Consider the following 26,177-nt stretch of genomic DNA (forward strand, 5'->3'; position numbering starts at 1 on the left):
ATGTTTATCAGTGAGACGCTCAATCCCTCTATTGTAACATTGAGAAAGAAATGACTAGTAATATTACTAAATATCTAAATCCTAAGATTTAAAAATTTTCCTACATTACTTTTCAAAAGACAAGTATGAAATTTTATTGTGACACTCATGTCTCTTAAAGCATTCTATTTTGAGACTGTCATGATCTTTTTATTTCTAACAACTAGCATTCTTTTAATAATTATGAAGTTTGAGTGATAATGTACTATTTTAAGCTATCATACATATAAATCTACTGTTAAAATTCTAGAGGGAAATACATTTAAATGAAAATTTCCTTTTAAGTGTATACCTAATAGTTATTCTTTTAAATTTAAAATGTCTAGAAAAACTGAATATTTATTTAATATATGCATCTTTTAGAGTTTGTGACTAAATGTGTACATGTGTTTTAATATTAATAATTTAATATAGTTCCCATTTCCTCTTTTCTGTTTACACATATATTTTCCATGAAAAATGACGTCTGAAGTAGCAGGATACTATTTACTTTGCATATGTTATCAGAGAAAAAAATGAATAAATCTTAATGCAAAGCTTTATCCAATATTAAAACTTTTGCAGTCTAAATAAAATCAAATGTATAAATCAATCCTGTGTTCAAGAATATTCTGGCAAATAAACCAGAAGCACATATTTTTTAATATAAAATCTGTACATTTTAGTAGGAGAGGTGAAAATTTGATTAAGACAAGATCCCCTTTCTCCTTTTATAACCATAACAGTTATTTATACAAGCTTTTAATTATTTACAGCACTCATTTGCAGTTATCAAATAATGCCTTCATTTAAGTCTAATTAGAGAGCATGCATATGAAGAATTAATAATAAGTGGACATTTAAAATCATATTTGTGCTTACTGTTTTTTTCCCTTCTTGACTATAGCTGTCTATAGTTGGTTTCTTTTCCAGCAAAGCAAACAGATGTGCAGCCCCAGATTTGGCTCTTGAATATTCAGGTGCCAAAACAAGTGTTTCTCCAATGGCCATAGCTCCATATGCAATTGCAGTAAAAACTCTATCAAAAGATAAAGCATTTGAATCTCAGTTAGGTCTGTTTTCAAATAAGAGCTCTAAAAGTGAAGGAAAAATCAGGCGCTGGGATATAATCTTTTGACCCAGATAGAGCCATTAATGCTCAAGGCTCAAAAATGATATAGCTCTTTTGTAATTTTCTACCACGTATCGATTATCCTTTTCCTATACAACGAAATAACTCTGGAGCTCAGGTAATCTTAAAAATTTCTCTTCCAATTAGAAAGACAGATCAAAGGCTCTAACTAGTGAGTATAAAACTTCTTAGCTTCTTTGATATAAGGATCATTTGCTTGGAGATTTGACAGAGAATTCAACTAACAATGGGAAGAATGGATTCTCCAGTAGTGAGGTCTGAATTTACACAGTAGATATGAACGGTTTTTCCCCCCCGTTTTTGCATATAATGTAGTTAGAACAGATACTCTGATGCCAGATGATTGGTTATCTGCCTGAAGTGCTACAAGATTTAAAGAGAGCAAAGCATGGAGACTGTTCTTTGTTAAGATCCTAAAAACAATATATGAGTAAAATACAGGTTAGCCAGACTGGAAGAAGTGCTATGATCTTTGGTCTGCTACGGATTATGATTAATTCTAAAATGGTAAGTATGCAGATGATAGCACACAGGATAATAGTCACGGAAATGTGGCATATCATGTGGCCATGGTTAAATATTTTTCCTCTCATTTTTCATTTTAGTCATGGAAACACATTACTGGAATGAAAAATACTGCATCTCAGTGACAGAGCTAAAAGTGTAATTCAGCTAACAATTAAATAAGTTTCACTGGCAATATTTAAACATTAGGCAATAAAAGGATACACAGAACCCAGTTGCTTGTTTGCCGTGCTGTATCATAGCAAGGTAAACACAAACACACTGGTCTCATGAATTTTTCCAGAGATGGGACCTATCAAGGGGTGGATTTTGATGCAATCTTTTCAGCAACATAGACTTCAGATCTTGAACCTTGTTTTCTTTATAAAGGTCAAACACCATATAAAAGATACAAACAACTGGTTTACTGAGATGTGTGATGCTAAAATTTTGTAGTCACTAGCTCTGTGATGTCAAGGCATTTTTAGTACTAATATTTACCGATATTCAGAGCTCAAAATTCCATTCAAAATACTTAATACTCAGCTATAAATATCAGAAGTGAGTATCGAATTTAGGTAATACATGAGAATAGGCTTCTCAGAACAACTAAGAACATACCTTAGTATCTGAAATGTGCCAGAATATCTTACTGTCCTAAAATTTGCATAATTAAAAGTCAATTTAATTATTTGGCATAAGTGTACCGAGTCTTTGTTAGGTCTCCCATAAAATGAAATTTACTGAGAAGGGGAGAAGGGAAAACAAAGATGCAAAATAGATTAAGAAGAAAAGTTTTAGTAAGAAGGAGAGCACCAGCTGAAAGCTCTATGCTGTCTTCATTATGTTTATGTTGAGGAGAGGCTAAATGGAACGGGCATTGATGTTGATGAGGATTAGATTGAGGAAACTAACTTTGTGGTGATGGGACTGTCTAGGGGTTTCAGTTCAGTTCAGTTAAGTCGCTCAGTCGTGTCTGACTCTTTGCGACCTCATGGACTGCAGAACGCCAGGCCTCCCTGTCCATCACCAACTCCAGGAGTTTACTCAAACTCATGTCCATTGAGCTGGTGATGCCATCCAACCATCTCATCCTCTGTCGTCCCCTTCTCCTCCTGCCTTCAATCTTTCCCAGTATCAGGGTCTTTTCCAGTGAGTCAGTTCTTCGCATCAGGTGGCCAAAGTATTGAAGTTTCAGCTTCAGCATCAGTCCTTCCAATGAATATCCAGGGCTGATTTCCTTTAGGATGGACTGGTTGGATCTCCTTGCAGTCCAAGGGATGCTCAAGAGTCTTTTCCAACACCACAGTTCAAAAGCATCAGTTCTTTGGTGCTCAGCTTTCTTTATAGTCCAGCTCTCACATTCATACACGACTACTGGAAAACCATAGCTTTGACTAGACGGACCTTTGTTGGCAAAGTAATGTCTCTGCTGTTTAATATGTTGTCTAGGTTGATTATAACTTTTCTTTCAAGGAGCAAGCGTTGTTTAATTTCATGGCTGCAGTCACCATCTGCAGTGATCTTGGAGCCCCCAAAAATAAAGTCTAGGGGTTTAGTCAGGGACATTATTCTCCATTATACTTTTCTCCCAGTGGGTGCTGTATAAAGAGACCAAAGCTACAGAATCTGTCCTAACCTCATCTGGCCCAATTAGATAGAATGAACTAAAGTGCAATTCACTTCCACTTAAGTATTTATTGCACAATAACCAGTGCTCTAACTCCATGAGAGTGTTGCTGCTGAGTCACTTCAGTCGTGTCTGACTCTGTGCGACCCCATAGATGGCAGCCCAACAGGCTCCCCCATCCCTGGGATTCTCCAGGCAAGAACACTGGAGTGGGTTGCCATTTCCTTCTCCAGTGCATGAAAGTGAAAAGTCAAAGTGAAGTTGCTCAGTCGTATCCGACTCTTAGCGACCCCATGGACTGCAGCCTAGTGTTAAGTCTCTTCAAATTGGTCCCAGCTCCTGGAGGCCTCTGAACCAAGAGCTTACTCCAGGAAATGTTCAGGCTGACTTCCCATGCCAATATTGGTCATGGGAATTTTGCCCATTTAAGATATATAAAGAGGAATAATTTGCTATGATGACAAATGTTTTAAAGTCACCAATAACACATTCATCAAAGTATTAATGTACTTATATAGTATAATTACTATACATTATATATACTTATATAATAGTATATATATAGTATTATATATAATTACTATATAGTATATATAGTACTACATATAGTATATAGTATAGTATACTATATATACTATAAGTTATATAGTATACATATAAAATATATAGTAATTATATATACTATATAGAAGTATATATAATGTATAGTAATAGTATACTATATATAATAGTACTATATATACTATATATAAACACTATATAGTATCCTTATATAGTACTTATATATATATTATATATCTACTATATAACTTATAATGTATAGTATTATATATATACTATATAACTTATAGTATAATGTACTTATTAATGTATGATAGTATTATACAGCCTCTTCATGCCTAAATAAGATTACAAGAAACATTGCACAGTTCAGAAATGATTTGCATGTAGAAAAAATTCTTGAGCCACAAATATGTAATGTAAGAATTAAAAAACCTAAAATTTAACTCCTATAGCTTTCTTAAATTTAAATTGTCCATGGAAGAAGAAATCTACAGCTTATCCTTACATGGATTTACTCTGAATTTATACTGCTTTACTGATTTTACAGCAAACATCTCTGGGATGGCTAGAGTTAAGGAAAGAGAATACTGAGCAAATAGAGATCTGGAGAGGGTTTGCACGTGCTGAGCTTTCCTTGTTATATGGATTCTTCATGGGTGCATGGGGTCATTGTCACTGCAGTCTTGCTACAATGATCCTTTGAAGCATTTCCAAACAATGGAGAAATCTCCTTGCCCATCATTGCTGCTGAAATAGAATTCAAATTTTTGAAAGGTCTTTTGGCTAGGAACAACAATAAAAAAGCATAGAAATGAACAAACCTGATTTTAATACAATTGCTCCAAATAGAAATATCTAGCATAGTAACTAGTTCATGTCTGTATGTCTCCCCTTAACCCTGCTCCCATATCCAGTGTGTATACCTTTGACGACTTCAAGAAGTATACTAGGGGGTTCTGAGACTGACTCTGAAGCCAGACCACTGGGCCTACATCCAAACTCTATCCTTTCTGTACTAGCTCTGTGACCCTCTGCACGTTCTTTGTGGTTCTGCTTCTGCATGACAATCGGAGATAACAAGACTATCTGCATCTTACGGGACTGTTGTGAGAATTGAATATGTTAATAATGTAAAGTGTTTAGAATAGTGCTCAGTGAATGTTTAAGTTGTTGTTATTCCTTTCACAGAACTGAAAGTTAATGGGACACTTCCTGTTGGAAAATAAGCTCACACATTTCTATGGATGTAGATTAGTGCAGCAGGTCAAACCACAACTTCTGAAGTCCCTACCCAGTAAGTTTCTGTTTTTGAATTGGAAGATAAAGTATCTTTCCTCACACAGGTGGCCATTACAATTATTCCTATACTCATACTCTTTCTCCCTGCATCTAGGTAACAGTACAAAGATCCTTTTCTTTTTACCCTAAATCCCTTTCTCAACAGAAGGAAGAAAGAAAATATACAACTTATATTTATTTGTTTCTTTAGGTTTTATAGAATATTTTCATATGTATGACGCCATTTGATCACTTAGGAGTAAGGTAGGAAAATTTATCCCTTTCTAATAAATCAGGAGACTCTTAACTTAGAGAAATAAGCAATTTGCCCAGGATCACATAGCTGTGAAAACCTCAGGCCTGGAACTTGAACTTCCTCGTTTACTGTATTTTCCCTTCTACAGTACTCCTTTCGGTGGAAAGCTGACCTGAGCTGTGTCCTGCATGTTGGGGTTTGTTACCACTTGTTTCCCATTTTAGAATCTTCAGACAACCTTAGATATCAAATCTCCCCTGATTTGTCTCCTTTAGATCCCTTCAATGCTTGATCCCTCCATCTGGTCTCCTTATCTTGTCCTCCTCTCTCCTGGATAATCTCTGGGGAGAAGTTGGGTAGCTGTCATGGCAGTAAACACTGAAAGAAGACTTTCCTGTTTTCCTTGTTTTGGCTAATCAAGGTTGTTTTCCTAACTATCAATAAAATGTTAACACTGTTCCATGGCTCCCTGGCTTACCAGAGCAAAGATAATAGTGAGGATCTAGCTTGCTTTCTGTGCTCGTGCTCAGTTGCTAAGTCGTGTCTGACTCTTTGTGACCCCACGGGGTGTTGCCCACCAGGCTTCTCTGTCCATGAAATTTTCCAGGCAAGAAAACTGGAGTGGGTTGCCATTTCCTCCTCCAGTGAATCTTCCCAAACCAGGGATCAAACTGTCTCCTGCGTGGCAGGCAATTTCTTTATCACTGAGCTACCTGAGATTGAATATTCAAAGTCCAATATGATTTCCTGTCATTAACTGTATTTGGATTTTTGGAGGACTAGGCCGCAACACATATGCTGCTTGGCTCTGCTTGTCAGGCAGTTTTCAAAGCTGTGGCTTTTATTTTAACTATCTGAAGGCGTCAGGCCTTGATTCTTTCTTACCCATCTGCTCTGCTTAGCTTCCTTCTAATATGCATAGCATAGAAGGAAGAAACAAGAGAGAGGCAAGTTCTGAAGTTGGAGTATGAAGTTACAGAAACCTCTGCTGGACACTAAGGTTTCTGCACTACATTGCACAAGACAAGTCAGCTAGAAACTAACCTAAAGACACTAAAATTCAGACAGAATAAACTTATGTTGTATTTCTCAAAGTGTGTACATTTATATTAGAGTAAACCCAAAGTGTTACAAGGACTAACAGAGGCAGAAGCGGAGAGTTTTACTACACATAGGTGTAATGAAAACCTAAGCAAGAAATTTTTCTAAATGGTTATGCATTGGCTGCAAGGCAACAGAGTGAAAATGTTTAAAACCTTTTTAAAAAATGCTCATTTCAGAGAAACTTTTACGGTAATAGAGACAGCTTTTACCATAAGAAATCTATATGACCTTTTTTTTTTTTTAAGAAGAAAAAGCTAAGGTTGATAGTAGCTTGGCTGATAAAGTAATATTATGAGCACATCAAGGAATTCTGCTGATAAGACTCCCTCTGTATATCTCCTTTTATAAGTGAAGTGAAAATCGCTCAGTCATGTTTGACTCTTTATGACCCCATGGACTGTAGCCTGCCAGGCTCTGTCCATGGAATTCTCCAGGCCAGAATACTGGAGTGGGTAGCCATTCCCTTCTCCAGAAGATCTTCCCAACCCAGGGATCAAACCTGGGTCTGCTGCACTGCAGGCAGATTCGTTGTCATCTGAGCCACTAGGGAAGCCTTCTAAAGACACACTGTCATTTCTGAAAGAGAGACAGCTTACCCATCCTGGTAGCTATAAATCATGAAAATACATTTACATTTTATAGAGTGAATAAAACATTTTTATTTTATACAATAAACTAAAATATGAATTTCCCAATTTTTAGATAATTCTAGGAAAGTTTCTGAAATGATCAAAAGAAAACTCTAAGGTTTTAAAGAACTATAGAGAGCAGCCTGGGATTCAGTCCCTATACTCATATTTCTTAAAGAGTGATCTTCAGATTCTATGCCTCAGAATAATCTGGATGTTTGGTAAAATGTAGGTTCCTGGCCCTACACCAAATCTACATATCTCTGGATTAGGTCTGTGGGGTGAGCTCCAAATATCTTCATTTTTAACCAGTTTCTCGATTAATGAATCAGGAAATCACTAATTTAGAAAACAGCACAAAGTTCTTTTTACCTAAAGAGGGTTCTAGTAGGAAGTGTGTAACTTGGTAAAATTTTCCATTCACTTAGCTGATGAGATAGAAAGCTGTCCTACTCTGGAAAGTGCAGCATGCTTCAAGCTAGGTATAATTTAGTGTTGATAAAAGGACACTCATGACATGATCATAGTTGTCAGAGACCACTTTGGATTTCCAAGAAAGCTGAAGATTTTGCTATTGAAGACAAATCTCATCTGTTCACATTTTGCACAGTCCCATTCCCGTATTTTTCAGAGCCCATCCCCTGTGTCCACACTATAAAAGTATCAGTATCCTTAGTCTGTTTGTAGTCTGGTTGAATGAAACAAATAAAAAATGATACTAGTGCATAGCTCCTTGTTTCTTCCTTCCCTCAGGGCACTGGGAAGTACCCATGTGACACTGTTCATTAATGCTCTCATGTTAATAGTCTTAACATATATTCTGACAGGTAAAAAGTTTATGTCTCCAGAAATTATCCTTTTTAATGAGTTTAATTTAAAAAAATTCAGGAAATGTGGTAGGCCAGCAGGAGGAGGAGTTTTTGTATGGGGGCCTTTTGATTCTCCTACATTTTAGGGCCATAAAATAACATTAAGCAAGTTACTTGTTCCATTTATGGTAATCATTAGCCCACCTCTCGATATTTAAATGTTCAGAAAACTACGTAAGATTTTAAAAATAATAATTTTATAGAAATATTCTATGCAAATTTGTCACAGAGTTAGTAATAACAATAACTAATGATTAATAATAATAAATGTCTACCAAGCAAAGCCCCTAGCATCTTGAAGCATGAACTTGAATCTGTGCTCTGCCACTTACTGATTAAGTGACTTTGGCCAAGTTAGGTAACCTCCTTGAGTGTTAATTTTCCCCACCTGTAAAATGGGAATCATAACATTTCACAGGGCAGTTGAGAAGATTAAGCAAATAGTGTACTACAAATCCTTAATACTGAATAAGGACTCAATCAAGTTTGTTGTTACTGTGATTATCATATGAAACAGAATGGTTGGCAGTCTTGAGAGGCCCCATTCAAAATATCCTGCCTGATGTCATTTGCAGGCATGATAGTGATGGTGTGATTTTGAGGTTGTATCATTCTTTAACTAAGAAGATTGTTTGCTTAGATTTTTTTTAAATTTAAATTTATTTATTTTAATTGGAGGCTCATTACTTTACAATATTGTATTGGTTCTGCCACACATCAACATGAATCCGCCACAGGCGTACACGTGTTCCCCATCCTGAACCCCCCTCCCACCTCCCTCCCTGTACCATCCCTCCGGGTCATCCCACTGCACCAGCCCCAAGGATCCTGTATCAAACCTGGACTGGTAACTCGTTTCTTATATGATATTATACATGTTTCCATGACATTCACCCAAATCATCCCACCCTCTCCCTCTCCCACAGAGTCCAAAAGACTGTTCTATACATCTGTGTCTCTTTTGCTGTCTCGCATACAGGGTTATCATTACCATCTTTCTAAATTCTAAACAAATCTCAGGGCAGCTCTAAATGTTTAGCAGTGACATTTATGATATAGATTAGTAACATTCTGACATTTTAGGGAGACTTAAGAAGCTCAGAATTAATACTCAAAATTAATTTTTCTAATTTCAGAAGTTGAATTTAGGTATTTGTATGAAGTAAAGAAATTCATAACTATGAGAAGAGAGTTTCAAATAGAAGCACCAACAAATGCTTTGGGAAGAAGCAGCCTCATTGGGATGCCAAGATCAATTCTCAGTGTGACTTTTCTGAGGAGAAATACTCATTTACATGAGTTTCTTCTGGAGTGTTTGCTTAGCAAGGAACTCACCTCACTGTTCTACAATCATACTTGTTAAAAGCCATCTCTACCTGGAGAGATAATGGATAACAAGAAGACATATTTTACCTTATATTCTCACATCTAGTAAACTGAAGTAGTAAGTGATTCATTTGAGAGTTTAATTCAGAGTACCTGTGTTGGAGAAGGAAATGGCAACCACTCCAGTATTCTTGCCTGGAGGATCCCATGGACAGAGAAACCTGGCAGGCTACAGTCCATAGGGTCGTAGAGAGTCAGACACAACTGAAGCAACAGCACACACACATACGCCTGTGTTGACATTGACACTGAAGTCGCTCAGTTGTGTCCAACTGCGACCCCACGACTGTAGCCCACCAGGTTCCTCTGTCCATGGAATTTTCCAGGCAAGAGTACTGGAGTGGGTTGCCATTTCCTTCTCCAGGAGCTCTTCCCGACCCAGGGATCGAACCCAGGTCTCCCGCATTGTAGGCAGATGCTTTACAGGTGGCTCCCATCTGAGCCACCAGGAAGTCCTGTGTTATATCAGTATTTTACTGACTTGACTGTACTTATTAAATAACAATTATTTTTAAATTTCCCAGTATGTCTTTTACACATATATTATTTAAATGATATTGCACTCTAATCTACACATCTTTCTGGTTACTTTAAGTACATAACCCATTTACAGAGTTTATATATTTGCATGACTTACATGAACATGCCCTCTGGGGTCATTCGTCCTGCTTGAATTAAGTAAGTTCCAAATCGAAATCCCACTGCATAGGCAAAATATACAAAGGCATGGCTGAATGCATAACAGATTCCAATGATCTGTGCTTTCTTCAAGGTATTTCTGAAATGCACAAAATTTACCAGATAATGGGGCATGAGGTATAGCAAGGTCTTTTAAATAAATGTAGAGTAATGAACATAGAAAACAAGATACATTATTATTTAGAATTTTAGAGAATTTTTTCTAAGAATTAAGAATTTACCTTTCTTTTTTTTGGGGGGGGGGGGGTTTTAATAATTTTTTATTTTTTTTTAAATTTTAAAATCTTTAATTCTTACATGCGTTCCCAAACATGAACCCCCCTCCCACCTCCCTCCCCACAACATCTCTCTGGGTCATCCCCATGCACCGGCCCCAAGCAAGCTGCACCCTACGTCAGACATGGACTGGCGATTCAATTCTTACATGACAGTATACATGTTAGAATTCCCATTCTCCCAAATCATCCCACCCTCTCCCTCTCCCTCTGAGTCCAAAAGTCCGGTATACACATCTGTGTCTTTTTTCCTGTCTTGCATACAGGGTCGTCATTGCCATCTTCCTAAATTCCATATATATGTGTTAGTATACTGTATTGGTGTTTTTCTTTCTGGCTTACTTCACTCTGTATAATTGGCTCCAGTTTCATCCATCTCATCAGAACTGATTCAAATGAATTCTTTTTAACAGCTGAGTAATACTCCATTGTGTATATGTACCACAGCTTTCTTATCCATTCATCTGCTGATGGACATCTAGGTTGTTTCCATGTCCTGGCTATTATAAACAGTGCTGCGATGAACATTGGGGTACATGTGTCTCTTTCAATTCTGGTTTCCTCGGTGTGTATGCCCAGCAGTGGGATTGCTGGGTCATAAGGTAGTTCTATTTGCAATTTTTTAAGGAATCTCCACACTGTTCTCCATAGTGGCTGTACTAGTTTGCATTCCCACCAACAGTGTACCTTTTTAACTACTAGTAATTATTACAGAGAAAACAACAGAAATAATGATTTTCCCTATAGCTATATGGCTCTATAGTTTGATGTAACAAAACTGACTCGATGCGTTTTCAAATGAATGGGCAAGGTCTGTTAAAGAAGACCTAATGAAAGAGTTAAAGAGATTTGGCTTAAAAATATTTTCTATCCTAATCTTGCACTAAGAGAATAAATGATGGAAATTAAAGGGCAGTACTAACTAAAGAAGCATGAGTGTGAAAGAATACAAAGCTATCTTTCTGATAAAGTAAGGAGGGGTAGTTTAAAATTAAAAGAAGTGATCACATTTGATGTGTAAATATATTTTTTAAGAGATTCAATATAAAGGGCTGCTGCTGCTGCTGCTGCTAAGTCGCTTCAGTTGTGTCCGACTCTGTGCGACACCATAGACAGCAGCCCACCAGGCTCCCCCATCCCTGGGATTTTCCAGGCAAGAACACTGGAGTGGGTTGCCATTTCCTTCCCCATAAAGGGCTAAGCAATATTATTTTTTTTTCTTAAATATATTATTTCCTCAACCTTGTTTCATGGAAATAATAAAATGCTCACCCAGTTATACTTCATGGCAATGTGAGAGGACCTAAAACATATTTTCTAAATGTGCTTACTCTCAACTCCTCTTTCTAGTCTCCTCTTGGTGGACTTATGTGAGAAATTCTGATATGCCATTATTAGGAATGATTCCAGAGCAAATGAATTGGCAGGCAAACCACTGCAGTCACCTGGGAGTATTGCCTTTATAGGAACAAACTATAGTTAATACAGTCAATATAAATCTACAATCACCTGTGCTGAGTCTGAAGAGTTTCTTCATACATTTGCTCAAAGGCTTTTTCTCTTGTTAATGACATTATAGTACGTATATTTTCTACAGCTTCAGTTGCTATCTTATAAAACAAGATAATAAGAGAAATAAAATTAGTAGTGGTTAAACTTCTGATTGTGAAGTACAGTCACACTGAAGACATGTTAAGTACATCAAGTCAATAAGTTTTTCTGATGAGTTTTCTTAGCTTCTTTTTTTCTTTCCCCAAAATAAGATTGTTGTGATTTAGTTGCTAAGTTGTGTCTGACTCTTTTTGCAATCCCATGGACAAAATAAGATAAGAAAGTAATATATCAGGATAATGCACTCAAGGAAAATTCCTTTTGAAAAGATTTAGTCCACTGATCTAAATTTAGCCTTCTTTAAGTCTTCATTGAATTTCTATTTAGACTAGTTCCATAAGCAGAGGGATCAAATATTAGTGAACATTATATCCATATGTAACTATGCAAAGGAGCTGTCTTATGAATTACGAGCTAATTCAAGAAAAAGACAGCAGAGAGAATCAAATAAATAATTGTTTCATTCTAGCACAGAAATGCAAATAGCAACCCAAGGACTTAGGAACACTGCCATAAAGTAACATGGAGTGTGGCTTTTCAATTCTGTATAAGATATTTTATGGCTATTTTTCATTTTGATTTCTGTAACCTTAAAAGGATATTTGTTTATTCAATTATTTGCTGCACCACAGAACACATAGGATCTTAGTTTTCCAACCAGGGATCAAAGCTGTGCTCCCTGCAACGAAGCATAGATTTTTAACCACTGGATTGCCAGAGATATCCCTTAAAAATGATATTTAGTTTAATTATATTAATGCTTCTTCATAGTTACATAGTTTTCAAAAAGAAGAGGTATCAAAAATGGAGGAGACTTTTGGCTTAGAATAATTTGGACATGAGAACACATGTTGATCTGAAAGAGAAATTTCCTGCTTTCACAGTCTGTTTCCAGACTGGCAGAGTGGACTGTGGAAAGATGAAGACCTAGGTAGACACTCAAGGTTGTTTGAAGGGGAACTTGGGTTATGGGAGAGAATTGGATATCTAGACCATGATCAGGACACCTGGATTCTGCTCTAAAGTCTTGTAATTTCAAAAGAAACTCAAAGAAACCTCCATTTGTAATATTTTGTAGTACATAAGGAAAATGGATAAGAATGCTGAAATCTTGAAGAAAATAAAGAGAAATGAACACAAAATCTTGGGTTCACTTTTCACAAGGGAGAAAGGACTAATAAGAGAACCTTAGAAAATAACCTTTATTTTAAACTGATCATTTTAAATCTGAAAAAGAAAACATTTGATGATTTGTCCAAATCTATACATGCAACCAAAGAAGGACCATATTCTTACTGGTCCATATTCTAAGTTTTGGTGTTTGGTAAAGTGACAGATTAAAAAGCCAGTAGGAAAAGGACACGTTGCCTATTTGATTGGAATTATTAATTGTATAGTCTGAGGTTACTCTAATAATGCAAAAAGGAAAAAAATAAAATATTTTTGATTTATAACTAAAGCTGATGACGTGTTCCCTCATAGCTCAGTTGGTAAAGAATCTGCCTGCAGTGCAGGAGAACTGGGTTCGATTCCTGGGTTGGGAAGATACCCTGGAGAAGGAAATGGCAACCCACTCCAATATTCTTGCCTGGAGAATCCCATGGATAAAGGAGCCTGACAGGCTACAGTCCATGGGGTCACAAGAGTCAGACATGACTTAGTGACTAAATCACCACCACCATGACATAAAAATTAAGATGAATAAAATACAATTAATTAGGGCCAGTTTAACTTGGAAGTAGTGATAATTTGCAAACACATGGAGGGCTGAACAAAATTTCAGCCCTTGGAGGCAAATTCATGCTAAACAGTTCAGTTTTCTTGCTCAAGTAGACATTCTAAAGGTCCTTATCTAGTGCAGGAAAGGTGGAAAGGTCCAAGGGTCATGAAAACCAGATTTATTTGAGTCTTGTGCTTCGTTGGATCCCTATTCATGAATAGGTGACTGTATCTTATTAGATACATATCTAATATGATATTAATATGATATTATATCTAATATGATATATTATATCTATATCTAATCTACATCTAATATGTGATCTATATCTAATATGATACAGTCACTGTGATTCAGACCATAAGGATATTAAAATCATTTTCATACCCAGGCATGTTCACCAGCTTTGATATAAATCTTTAATACTATATCTTGGGCTGGATGGCCAAGAGAAGACTTGACATTTACATGGTGCAGCTTCCTAAAGTCATGAGAAACAGGTTTTGGACCTCTACTGAGATGAAAACCAAGAAGGATAGAAGGTCCCCAAAAGCAAACAAACAAAAAAGGTGACTATCATCTAAGGGGTAGGCAACAGCCTGGGAAAGTAATAAACCACCTGCAACTGCAGAAAAGGGAGGATAGAAGATGGATAGACACTCAACAGGGATGTTACATAAGAGATTCCTACTTTGGGTGAGTGGCTGGATCAAATGACATCTCTTTCAATTCTTAAATATTATGGTACTACGTTTCCAATATTTCCCTAAAGCTCTACTACAATGATGATTGTTATGAATATGACTGATCTTGGGAAAGTTACATGTAGGTTTAGTTGCTAAGTCATGTCCGACCCTTGCAACCTCATGGACTGTAGCCCGTGAGGCTCCTCTGTCCGTGAGATTTTCCAGGCAAGAATAGCGGAGTGGGTTGCCATTTCCTTCTCCAGGGGATCTTCCCATCCCAGGTTGAACCCTGGTCTCCTGCATTGCAGGCAGATTCTTTATTGACTGAGGTACTAGGGAAGAAAGTTATATATGTCAAAGCATTTTCTAAGTAAATACATTGTTCTTTTTGATCAGTATAAAGTTTTGTTTTAGGCACTCCCAATGGCAGTACCTTGCCTTAAGTGAAAGTGAAAGCGAAGTTGCTCAGTCGTGTCCGACTCTTTGCGATCCCGTGGACTGTAGCCCACCAGGCTCCTCTGTCCATGGGATTCTCCAGGCAAGAATACTGGAGTGGGTTGCCATTTCCTTCTCTAGGGGATCTTCCCAGGGATCGAACCCAGGTTTCCTGCATTGCAGGCAGACGTTTTAACCTCTGAGCCACCAGGGTTGCATTTAGTAAATATTACATTTCCTCTTTATTTTGAAAAATGAAACACCCGTAATTATTCAAGAAATTTAATTATTCAACAATTAGAGAGTGGATAATCACAATGTTAACAAATTCCCCCACAATTTGCTAACAGTAATAATGACTGACATTATTGAGTGCTTACTGCCTTCCAGATACTATTGCATATACCTAATAAGACTGTTTTCTATAATACTCATGAAGATCTATAAGTGGATAGTATTTTATTTCTACTTTACAAAGGAAGAAATTGAAGTCCAGAAATGTTGATATAACTTGCTCATATCACACATTTGTTAGTGATAGAATCTGAATTATAATTCAAGCAATTTGACTGCATAGCCCATGCTCTAAATTTTGTGCCCCCCTATTGCTATGACATATCTATACCCATCCTAAACTGATTTGTATGGATTTCAATACATATACACCACTTTACAGATTCTTAAGAAAGGAAGTTAATGTTAAATATGGAATCTCTTATTGATTTTCTCTTAAAATGTTATGATGGTAGCAATGGTCTTTATTTTACCTTTCCAGCACGCTTAAGTTCTTGCTTATCCTTGTTTGCAAATCCAGTCATTGCTGCTGTTTCAATCATTCCTGCGAGAGCAAGTGCTGGAGCAATACTCAAAATCAACAGTGTCATCTCCCATCCATATATGAAGGAAATGATAACTGAAAGTCCCATATTAATTGCATTTTGTGTTAAGACACCAACCCTTGAACCTGTTGCCTATAATCAGACATAAATTGGGGAAAAGCCAGTCAATTTTAAATTTATAAGAATTACGATGATAGTTTCTTACAAAATAAGATTTTTTTTAAATTTATACATATATTTTTATTTTGAATATATTCCATAACATCTTACAGAAAACCCAAATGAACTTTTGGGTCAACCCAATAATTAAGAGATTTTTTTTTTAGTCTCTCAGTTGTGTCTGGCTGTGACCCCATAGACTGTAGCCTGCCAGACTCCTCTATCCATGGAATTCTACAGGTAAGAATATTGGAGTAGGTAGCCATTACAGATTCTTAACCATCTAAAACACCAGAGAAGTCCATTTAGAGATTAAATAATATTTAGAGTTTAAAAATGTCCTCTACTATGGGGTCACTATGTTTTATTTGTATGCCTATGTCCAATATTATTGTCCTTTGAATTGTTCCTGTTATTCTTTGAATATATTATTGCTTTCTGATAAAAAATATTTTCTAGGCCCTACACCTTAAATTTGTCATTTCTTCAAGGAGTCTGAGTTCCTGTAGACTGAGTTTCTGTAGTAGAGGATGTTATTTAGAAGTCAATATATAGTGCTAGTTGTGTTCATTATCAGTGGAATGTTAGTGGATATAACAGGGGAGTGTGTGTGTGTGTGTATGTGTGTAGATGCATGCACATATTGAAATCTATATTTCTCTCTTTACATTTCTTGAAATCCATGGATTTATATCAATACATCCAGTTCCAATTAACAAAAACACAAGGTTATTATTTCTGGCTTTCTCCCTTCTAATATTTGTTATCCACTTCTTCAATAGTAAGAAACCTAGCTCCCATTTTCTTTAACAAAGTTTCATGATCAGTCTCTCTGCTATCATGCAGCTCATGACCAATCAGCTATCATGACCCCTGTCTCTGCCCAGGACGCATACCCTCTCCTCTGCATGCTCTGGCTTTGCTTTCCTGCATGAGGCTGCTGCCTCATATGAATGACCAACTCACCATATGTGGTCTCCACAACCCAGTCCTGCCCCCTTCCTCTTATACCGAAAAAGGGCTGGTACTCCTAGCTACTATACTATAGTAGTGCTGAATTGAATGAGGATATTCACTGAAGTATATCCTTTGTATATAATATCTTCCCTTTTCTGCACTTTATAACAATTTCACTCAGCAAAGTTCTACAGAGGCAACATCAAGATAGAAAAAGAGTTGGAAACATTATGGTATAAGATAATGTAAAAGAAATTTGGGGAAAAACTTAAAATAGGTAGAAATATCTTCATCACTGTTTTATGAGAACTACATGTCTTGAAATTTTAAGCTCCTTTATACTGGGATGAAAAAAGGAAACCCCTATTTACCTAGAAACATAGCTACAATCAACTGAGATATCAATTCACATTTTAGAACATATGTTTTGCTCTGATCATGAAAACATGGTCATTGGAAAAGGTCTAAATAATGTTTAAAATGACATCCTTCCAGACATAAGTACATACACATTCAGATTAGGATTATTGTGTGTATTCAGCATTATATCCTGCTTTTATCCCTTTATATTACACTGCAAGCTTTTTCGTGGGTCATGAAATAGTCTTCAAAAATTTTTTAGTAGATCGCTTCCAATTTTTCACTACTAAAAACAAAGACGTAATGAGCATCTGTGTGCAATATCTCTGTGCTCATCTCTTATTTCCCGATATTAAATTTCTAGCCTGGAATTATATGTTAAAGTGTATATACCCTTTCATTCTTCATAGATATTGTCAAATTGCTTCTCTAAAAAATGATATTACTATTCACTGACGTCCCCCCCCAAATTAGTATCATCATTAAAATAACATTAATGAAAAATCTTCTTTCCCCACAGGGCTGTGAAGTAAAAAGTTGCCCAGCTGTCTCCAACTCTTTGCGACCCCATGGACTGTACAGTCCATGGAATTCTCCAGGCCAGAATACTGGAGTGGGTAACCATTCCCTTCTCCAGGGGATCTTCCTGACCCAGGAATCGAACTGGGGTCTCCTACACTGCAGGCAAATTCTTTTACCAACTGAGCTATCAGACAGGGCTCTGACTTACTCCTAAAGAAATTTTGTGGTTTTAGTTTCAAGACTGCATTTCATAATGATTCACTATTTTCCCATTTTTCAATGAACAATCAAAGAAAACTCCCCAAAGTAAAAACAAATAACAATAGCAAACATCAAACAAACAACTAAATACTGAAAATTCAGACAGACAGGTAATGTATTTTAAATATGCCTTAGGGTATTTATTACAGACTAACTCTAATCTCTGAGGTTAAAATAAGAACATCATTTGGTACTTAATACTTACTCACACTCTGTCTCTTGAGGATTCTGGATGATGCAGAGATATATGATGTGTATATTATGACTGAATTGTCTTGCACCTCCCACCCAAATTCATATGTTGAGATCCTGACTCCCAGTTCATCAGAATGTGACTGCATTTGGAAATAAGGTCCTTAAAGAGGTGATTAAGTTAAAATAAGGTTTTGGAGGGTGAACCCTAATCAAATATGATTGGTTTCATTATTTAAAAAAAAAAAAGGAAATTTCAATGTGAACATGTTTGCACAGAGTAAAGACACAACAAGAAGAAAACTATAAGTCAAGGTGAGAGGATGCAGAATGAAACCAACTGTGCCAACATTTTGATCCTGGGCTTTTAACCTCTAGAGCCATGAGGAAATAAATTCCTGTTGTTTAAGCCACTCAGACTGTGGTACTTGGTTACAGCAAGCTAGCAAACTAATATACTGTCAACTTGCTCCTTTCCTCCCACGCTCACCATGAGTTTCAGAGTTATATAGATCATATAGTTGGATGAAGAGGCTGTGGAACTTAAGCACTTGTAATGTTGAAGTTCCCACCCCCATATCAAATTAACTATGGAATGCCCCTACAGCCACATAAACTCTATATATTTTTCTATAAAATAGAAATATTTAAAAAATTACAATCAGGCTTTGTTAAGAATAAGATATTCTTTTAATATAAAATTTATGTATATATTAGTAAGAAATTACTTGATAGCTATGTTTTGTAGGCCTTTATACATTCATTAATTTCCACTTTGTAGTTTCTTAGGTTGAAGTCAATGACTTTTCCTTTTTCAGATGACAGTTCTTAACATTATATGTATATTAACAAAAGTATGAAATATATCCAGTGGACAGTTATTCTTTTCTGTTTGGATATTTCCTATTAGGTGGCCATAATATAGTTCTTTTCTTCACTGCCTTCCTCTGTTTTTATCCTATTTTCTTTAAAAATTAAAATTCTTGACAGTAGATCGAAAGGAAGTAAAGAGGTAGAAAACCAGAAGAGGAAAGACAGAAAGTATACTGAGGATTGTAGTTTTTGTGTGTGAAATTATGCAGCGTGCTAGAAAGAGAGAGAGAAGTACAGCAGATGAACTGTAGGTGCCACAGTAGATGAACATTTGAGAATCACTGAAAATTAGGGTATACACTATGCATACCAACCTCTTGTCTAAAAACATTCAAGTGTAAACCTGCCAAATTTTTGATGGAACAGTCTTGTGTTTGAACTTTTTGTTTAGGACGTAAAAACTTTCTATAAACTGACTTGTACTTGCATATCCTTGTTTATTCAACAAGCTTGAGTTATCCACTTTTGTACTAATCTGCTTCTTGAAAATAAGATCATGTACATTTCTACTGGCATTCTAGTTTAAGCTACCAGAAACTTATTGAAATATTCAGTCAGTGCAGCCATGGACAGGCCACAGTCCCTGCCTTTTGGTGATGGTAGCAGGATAAGAAGGATCCAAATATATCTTTCTTATTCCAGGAAGAATTAAAAAAGAAATTCAGCCTTGAAAAATACTACAAGAACTAAAGGAAAATAAAAAATTGCCTTTAAAACCTAGAGTAATAGTGTAATTCTGGAAAGAATTTAGAACTGGAAATCAGAAGAAATTTAATTAAACTTCTTTAGATTCTTTATCAGTGGTGCAAAAAATAGAATTTTTCCTTGAAAATTAAAAGCAGAACTTAATAATTAAATAGTTCTGCAGATAACCATTATGGAGTATCTACTATGTCCAAGGTACTGTGCTAAATGTGGGGAATACAACTTTGATAAGAAAATTCCAGAAAATGGCTACCATAAGAAAATAAATGGATGTAAACTCAGTATGTAATTGTAGAAACAAAATTCCATATGGCAGGATTTCTGCTTCTGGCTAACATGAACAGAGACATTACTTTGCTGACTAAGGTCTGTCTAGTCAAGGCTATGGTTTTTCCTGTGGTCATGTATGGATGTGAGAGTTGGACTGTGAAGAAGGCTGAGCGCCAAAGAATTGATGCTTTTGAACTGTGGTGTTGGAGAAGACTATTGAGAGTCCCTTGGACTGCAAGGAGATCCAACCAGTCCATTCTGAAGGAGATCAGCCCTGGGGTTTCTTTGGAAGAAATGATGCTAAAGCTGAAACTCCAGTACTTTGGCCACCTCATGCGAAGAGTTGACTCATTGGAAAAGACTCTGATGCTGGGAGGGATTGGGGGCAGGAGGAGAAGGGGACGACAGAGGATGAGATGGCTGGATGGCATCACTGACTTGATGGATGTGAGTCTGAGTGAACTCCGGGAGTTGGTGACGGACAGGGAGGCCTGGCGTGCTGCGATTCATGGGGTTGCAAAGAGTCGGACATGACTGAGCGACTGAACTGAACTGAACTGAACTGAACATGAACAGAAGGAATGAATTTGTCCTTTCAGCTGAAACAAAAAATAGATAAAATATGTGAAACAATAAGTTTCAAGATACTAGACCTAAGACAACCAAGGGAAATGGGAAACAAACAAGGTGAGCCCTATGATTGCCCCAGCTTATGCCTTGAAAGAGCTCCAAGGCTGTAGAATAGAAAGGGTGAACTCTAAGACCTCTAAGACTGAGCCCACCTGACTGACTAAGTGGAACAGACAAAGCTGAGAGTCTGGAGAGTCCAAGGAAGCTAGAGTTTGCAATACAGAACACTAAAGGTATACAGAAAGAAATCTAAATATCCAGAAAGGGTCCCCCTTGAGTATTCAATTGAACAATGCATATGTGAAGGCTAGAAATAGTGTTTGGTCATACCAGCCTGACTGGAAAACCTCATTATTCACCCAGCATTGGGTAGTGCATGTTCAATGTCTTGCCTCAGTAGTTGACTCCAGTCTTGCTTAATAAATCTTAAAATCAAGACCCTCCCTCCCAGAGATCAAACTGTTTCCAGGTAATTTAACTGCATCCCAGAACAAGACAAGAATATTTATAGAAATAGAAAAATATTCAGCACCTAAAAATTTATATTCACAACATGTGGCATCTAGTCAAAAATTATCAGGTATGCCAAAAAGCAGCAAAAAAGGACCCTTAATGAGCATAAAAATCAATAAATCGAAACTGACTCAGAACTGACAGAAATGTTAGATTTAGCAGATAATGGCCTTGAAAGTTATTATAAATGTATAGCATACACTCAAAAAGTTAAGAGATAAGGAGGATAAATGAAAAAGACCCACATCAAATTTCTGCAAATGAAAATGTCAGTGTCCATAAACAAAGTTTTATTGAAACACAGCCATGTCTCTTTGTTTACCTATTGTCTACGGCTATCTCAGCACTAAAACGATGGAAGTTGAGGCACTGCTGGAGAGCCCTTATGTGCCCCTCTCCTCGCTTTGTACTGCTGCGCAGTGTCAGGCAACTGTGACTTGGCGGCATGTTGAGTGCCACATGTGTTGCTGTACTATGGTATTTTATTCAGATTTTTCAAATTACCATTGATGTCCATCATCTAAAGACAAGAAAGGAAGAGAAAAGTGGACTTTGGAATGTCTGCTTTTAAGGCACAATAGGCTGTGGATCACTTTGTGTTCTAATTAGATGCCACAGTGTGGACTTTGTTATGCTATGATACTGTATAGTTCTAAAAATAAACAGAACAGGTCAACATTAGGAGACAGCACTCATCATAAAATTCCTAATTCACAGGAAGGTAACATTTATAAAAATTAGAAAATTAAAATGGAATAACACATCTTAACAATTTATTCATAAAACTAAAAAGTGAAAATGGGGCTGAATCTAAATAAGTTCCTGAGCATCTCATTTATTAGCTAAGTAAAGAAAGTCACAGATAGTGACTTAATTAAATCATGTTTGATTGCAGTAGTGGAAGAAATGTGTTCAGAGAGCATAAACTTATATCAGATGATATGAAAACTATTGCTCAAAAAGTTGAGAACAACAGAAATATAAATGATCAATTGAAAATCAAGGTAGGTCATTTTGAGTAGTTTCCCTGGCTCTTGATGGGTTGACCTAAATAGTTACACTGCTTAATTGTTCTTTTTTTTTGATGAGTCAATGTCAAGTTTGAAGTGACTGAAAAATTAGCTGCTATGGATAATCTGTATGCAACAACTACAGTTGAGAATATTTTCAAAGAAGTTGAGACAAAAACCTAGATGAGTACAACCTGAAGTGTAACCTGCTAAGATGTACTACAACTGATGGTAGCAAAAATATTTGTAGAGGAAAATAAAAGGTTTTGTTGGACAAATTTATAAAGTTTGTGAAAATGAAGGTGTTTAAGGCTTGTTGCTATTCATTGTATTCATATTATTCATTAATAAAGTATTTTGTGGAAAATAAATGAATTTACTGAAAGAGATGGGAATACCAGACCACCTGACCTGCTGTTTGAGAAACCTATATGCAAGTCAGGAAGCAACAGTTAGAACTGGACATGGAACAACAGACTGGTTCCAAATAGAAAAAGGAGTACGTCAAGGCTGTATATTGTCACCCTGCCTATTTAACTTATATGCAGAATACATCATGAGAAACGCTGGGCTGGAAGAAGCACGAGCTGGAATCAAGATTGCCGGGAGAAATATCAATAACCTCAGATATGCAGATGACACCACCCTTATGGCAGAAAGTGAAGAGGAACTAAAGAGCCTCTTGATGAAAGTGAAAGAGGAGAGTGAAAAAGTTGGCTTAAAGCTCAACATTCAGAAAACAAAGATCATGGCATCTGGTCCCATCACTTCATGGGAAATAGATGGGGAAACAGTGGAAGCAGTGTCAGACTTTATTTTGGGGGGCTCCAAAATCACCGCAGATGGTGATTGCAGCCATGAAATTAAAAGACACTTACTCCTTGGAAGAAAAGTTATGACCAACCTAGATAGCATATTAAAAAGCAGAGACATTACTTTGCCAGCAAAGGTCCATCTAGTCAAGGCTATGGTTTTTCCAGTAGTCATATATGGATGTGAGAGTTGGACTGTGAAGAAGGCTGGGCACTGAAGAATTGATGCTTTTGAACTGTGGTGTTGGAGAAGACTCTTGAAAGTCCCTTTGACTGCAAGGAGATCCAACCAGTCCATTCTAAAGAAGATCAGTCCTGGGTGTTCTTTGGAAGGAAGGATGCTAAAGCTGAAACTCCAGTACTTTGGCCACCTCATGTGAAGAGTTGACTCATTGGAAAAGACTCTGATGCTGGGAGGGATTGGGGGCAGGAGGAGAACGGGATGACAGAGGATGAGATGGCTGGATGCCATCACCGACTTGATGGATGTGAGTTTCAGTGAACTCCGGGAGATAGTGATGGACAGGGAGGCCTGGTGTGCTACGATTCATGGGGTCGCAAAGAGTCGGACACGACTGAGCAACTGAACTGAACTGAACTGAACTAATTACACATTATTGGGCCAGTATGCTCAATGAAGTCCATTTGTCCCTATAGCTTTCTCTTATTTTTTTGGTCAAAAGTGGAAGTTGAATTTCTTGATTTGTCTTCCCAAAAGTTTGTGGGTTTAGCAGCAGTAAAGTTTTACTATGGAGTAGTGAGTTCAGGACTGAGATTGAAATTTTTCTTTATAAGAAGAACCGCCTTAAACCACTATATTAGGTTTTGCTGTAGACTTGATAATGTCTCAATGAATTCTACCTAAAATTGTAAGGCAAACAGCAAGTATACACCAACATTATACTGTAGTAAAGTGATTTCAGTGACTACTCACATTGTTTGAATCGTAAGTAATGTTAAGCTGTTTTATACTCTTTCCATATTAAAAAATTTAATCAAGAAGTGAGGTCACCATTGTCTAGGCAATGATAGCCAAGCTCTACCTAATCAAATCATTTGGCTCTTGGAATTAATAAATGAAATTTTTATTTCTTGGGAGGCAATGTAACTATAGTTCTGATGAGGAGAATTCTTGGAACTAACATTGTGTCTGTCAGTGGTATATCAAGTGTACGTTATGGCTTTCTTAAGGACAAAAGGGAGGTAAGACTTCTGGTTGATGAAGAGGAGTTGCTAAAATATACAGAAATAGTACCTTGTAATTCTGTGAAATTCAGTCTCCCAAAGAATTTTAAATGGCTCTATACCTTTAATAAAACTACATTTTACACAGAAAAGTCTGTTGACAGCTCTACTGGCAATAAGCCATTACCTTGGGCTGAAATAATACCAGTTAAATTGGTTGTATTCAATCAACTGTTTTAGGAATCATTTTGTTCTATAACCTTAGTTCACTAACATGTTTTTCTCAAGACCCTCAGAGTATCAGAACATTTAAAAATGACCTGGAGCTTAGACTTTTGGTCATTAGTAAGGGTTTCATAATAATATTTATTGTTATTAAGGGGCTAGTTCATGAACATTCACCCTATTACATTTGATAAAAGTAACATGTGACTGAAATTTCATGATGAAGAAACTGAGATGGAAATATATCTTCCTTAAGTTGATATGATAGGACATATGACCCTGGATTATTGTTTTCTGACTAATCTGTAGTGTGGTGTGTCTTTGTGAGAAAAGAAATACTGGTCAAATGGGATTTGGAAATAATTCTCCCTTTGATAGAGAATCCATTCAAGTTAGATATGATTCTACCTATATATGGCAAAGCAAGGGCTTATGTGAATTATATGCTAGCAGACACAGTCTCCGGAGAAGGCAATGGCAACCCACTCCAGTACTCTTGCTTGGAAAATCCCATGGGCGGAGGAGCCTGGTAGGCTGCAGTCCATGGGGTCACACAGAATTGGACACGACTGAAGCGACTTAGCAGCAGCAGCACCAGACACAGTCTCATTCTTGGTATCCTTCTTTGGTTGCTTTGCTTTTCAAATTCTGCAACTTTAAATGGGTCATTGGTATTCCAGCCATCTAGCCTTTAGCTACTACTTCTTATTCAATGAAAATGATTTGACTTGCCCAGAAGTTATCATGAGAACAACATTTACTAACTGCAACAGGACATTTTCAAATGATCAAATGGTATTAGTCAAATGCTTATAAGGACAAATATTCTCATTAATTTCTCTTGAAAAGAGACAAGATTATCATTTGACACAACTAAAGATTTTAGGAAAGCAATGTTGGTCTTTAGTACTAATTTGTTCTTTTCATTCGAGCAAATACTTATTAAAGAAATGTCTTACTTATAAAGTATAGCTGGTAGTAAGAATACCTAATCCACTGAATTCTTAAAAGATCTGAATGATGATAGGTAGTAAGAGAAAAACATCCACACAGCAAAGGAAAAGAAAGTTTTGTAGAATGGAGATCCAAATGGAATTATAGGGACTGATATTTCTGCCAAATTTAGTGAAACCTTGAATTTCTAAATACAGATGTCATTCATCTAATTCTGTTGTTGCTATCCTCATTCCTTAATGACTAAGTGAAATTCTATTCATCATTTTTTTCCCATTTATATCAGTAAAATTCAACTTCTCAGCCTTAGTTTAAAATTTAAATGCTATCCAATGAAATTTAGAGCCTTGTTTTAAAAATTATAGAAAAGAGTTTCAGGAAGCGATGAAGATGATGCCCTCTTTCCTCTTTAGGTCTTTCTACATCATAAAATTAGTTTTCTAAACCAATACAGAAGCATGTGAATGTTTATAATTGTAACCAACTTGCTCTGTTCTCTAGTATTAGAAATCTATTTCCTTGAATGTATATATTGAAAAAGAGGTTTTGCAAAAGTTACAAAAATTAGAATAGTGGCCATGTCTTGTGGAAATAGCTTCCAAAAGAAAATACAATTTTGAAGAGCTGTTTTAGTTGACAATTTGTTGCTTTGATAGCAATGCTGCAATCAACATTTCAGTATTTCTAAACAATAACAACAACCAAAAACTTAAGATTTTTCTGTCCTTCAGAGGTGCATCATTGACTTTCCTTTTCTCTACATGCATAAGGAAAAAGGAAAGTTTGTAACTCTGGTAGAATTCTTATTTTAACGAAGAGATCAAAAACTTTATCTCACTTATATTCAAAGTGGGAAAATTTTGTTTTACATTTCTTTTCTCAATCATAGTTGA

General features: G+C 36.4%; 1 protein-coding gene across 1 annotated transcript in view; it reads right to left on the reverse strand.

The window, feature by feature from the left end:
- ABCB5 (ATP binding cassette subfamily B member 5) overlaps positions 1-26,177 on the reverse strand; it is a 115,642-nt gene that overhangs the window by 15,485 nt on the left and 73,980 nt on the right. Inside the window, exons 20-23 of the mRNA XM_005679028.2 lie at positions 15,585-15,788; positions 11,875-11,975; positions 10,029-10,169; positions 901-1,057 (exon numbers count right to left, since the gene is read on the reverse strand). Coding sequence (XP_005679085.2) covers positions 901-1,057; positions 10,029-10,169; positions 11,875-11,975; positions 15,585-15,788 — 603 coding nt within the window. The remainder of the gene's footprint in view (positions 1-900; positions 1,058-10,028; positions 10,170-11,874; positions 11,976-15,584; positions 15,789-26,177) is intronic.

This window comes from Capra hircus, chromosome 4, assembly GCF_001704415.2.
Source record: "Capra hircus breed San Clemente chromosome 4, ASM170441v1, whole genome shotgun sequence".
NCBI lineage: Eukaryota > Metazoa > Chordata > Mammalia > Artiodactyla > Bovidae > Capra > Capra hircus.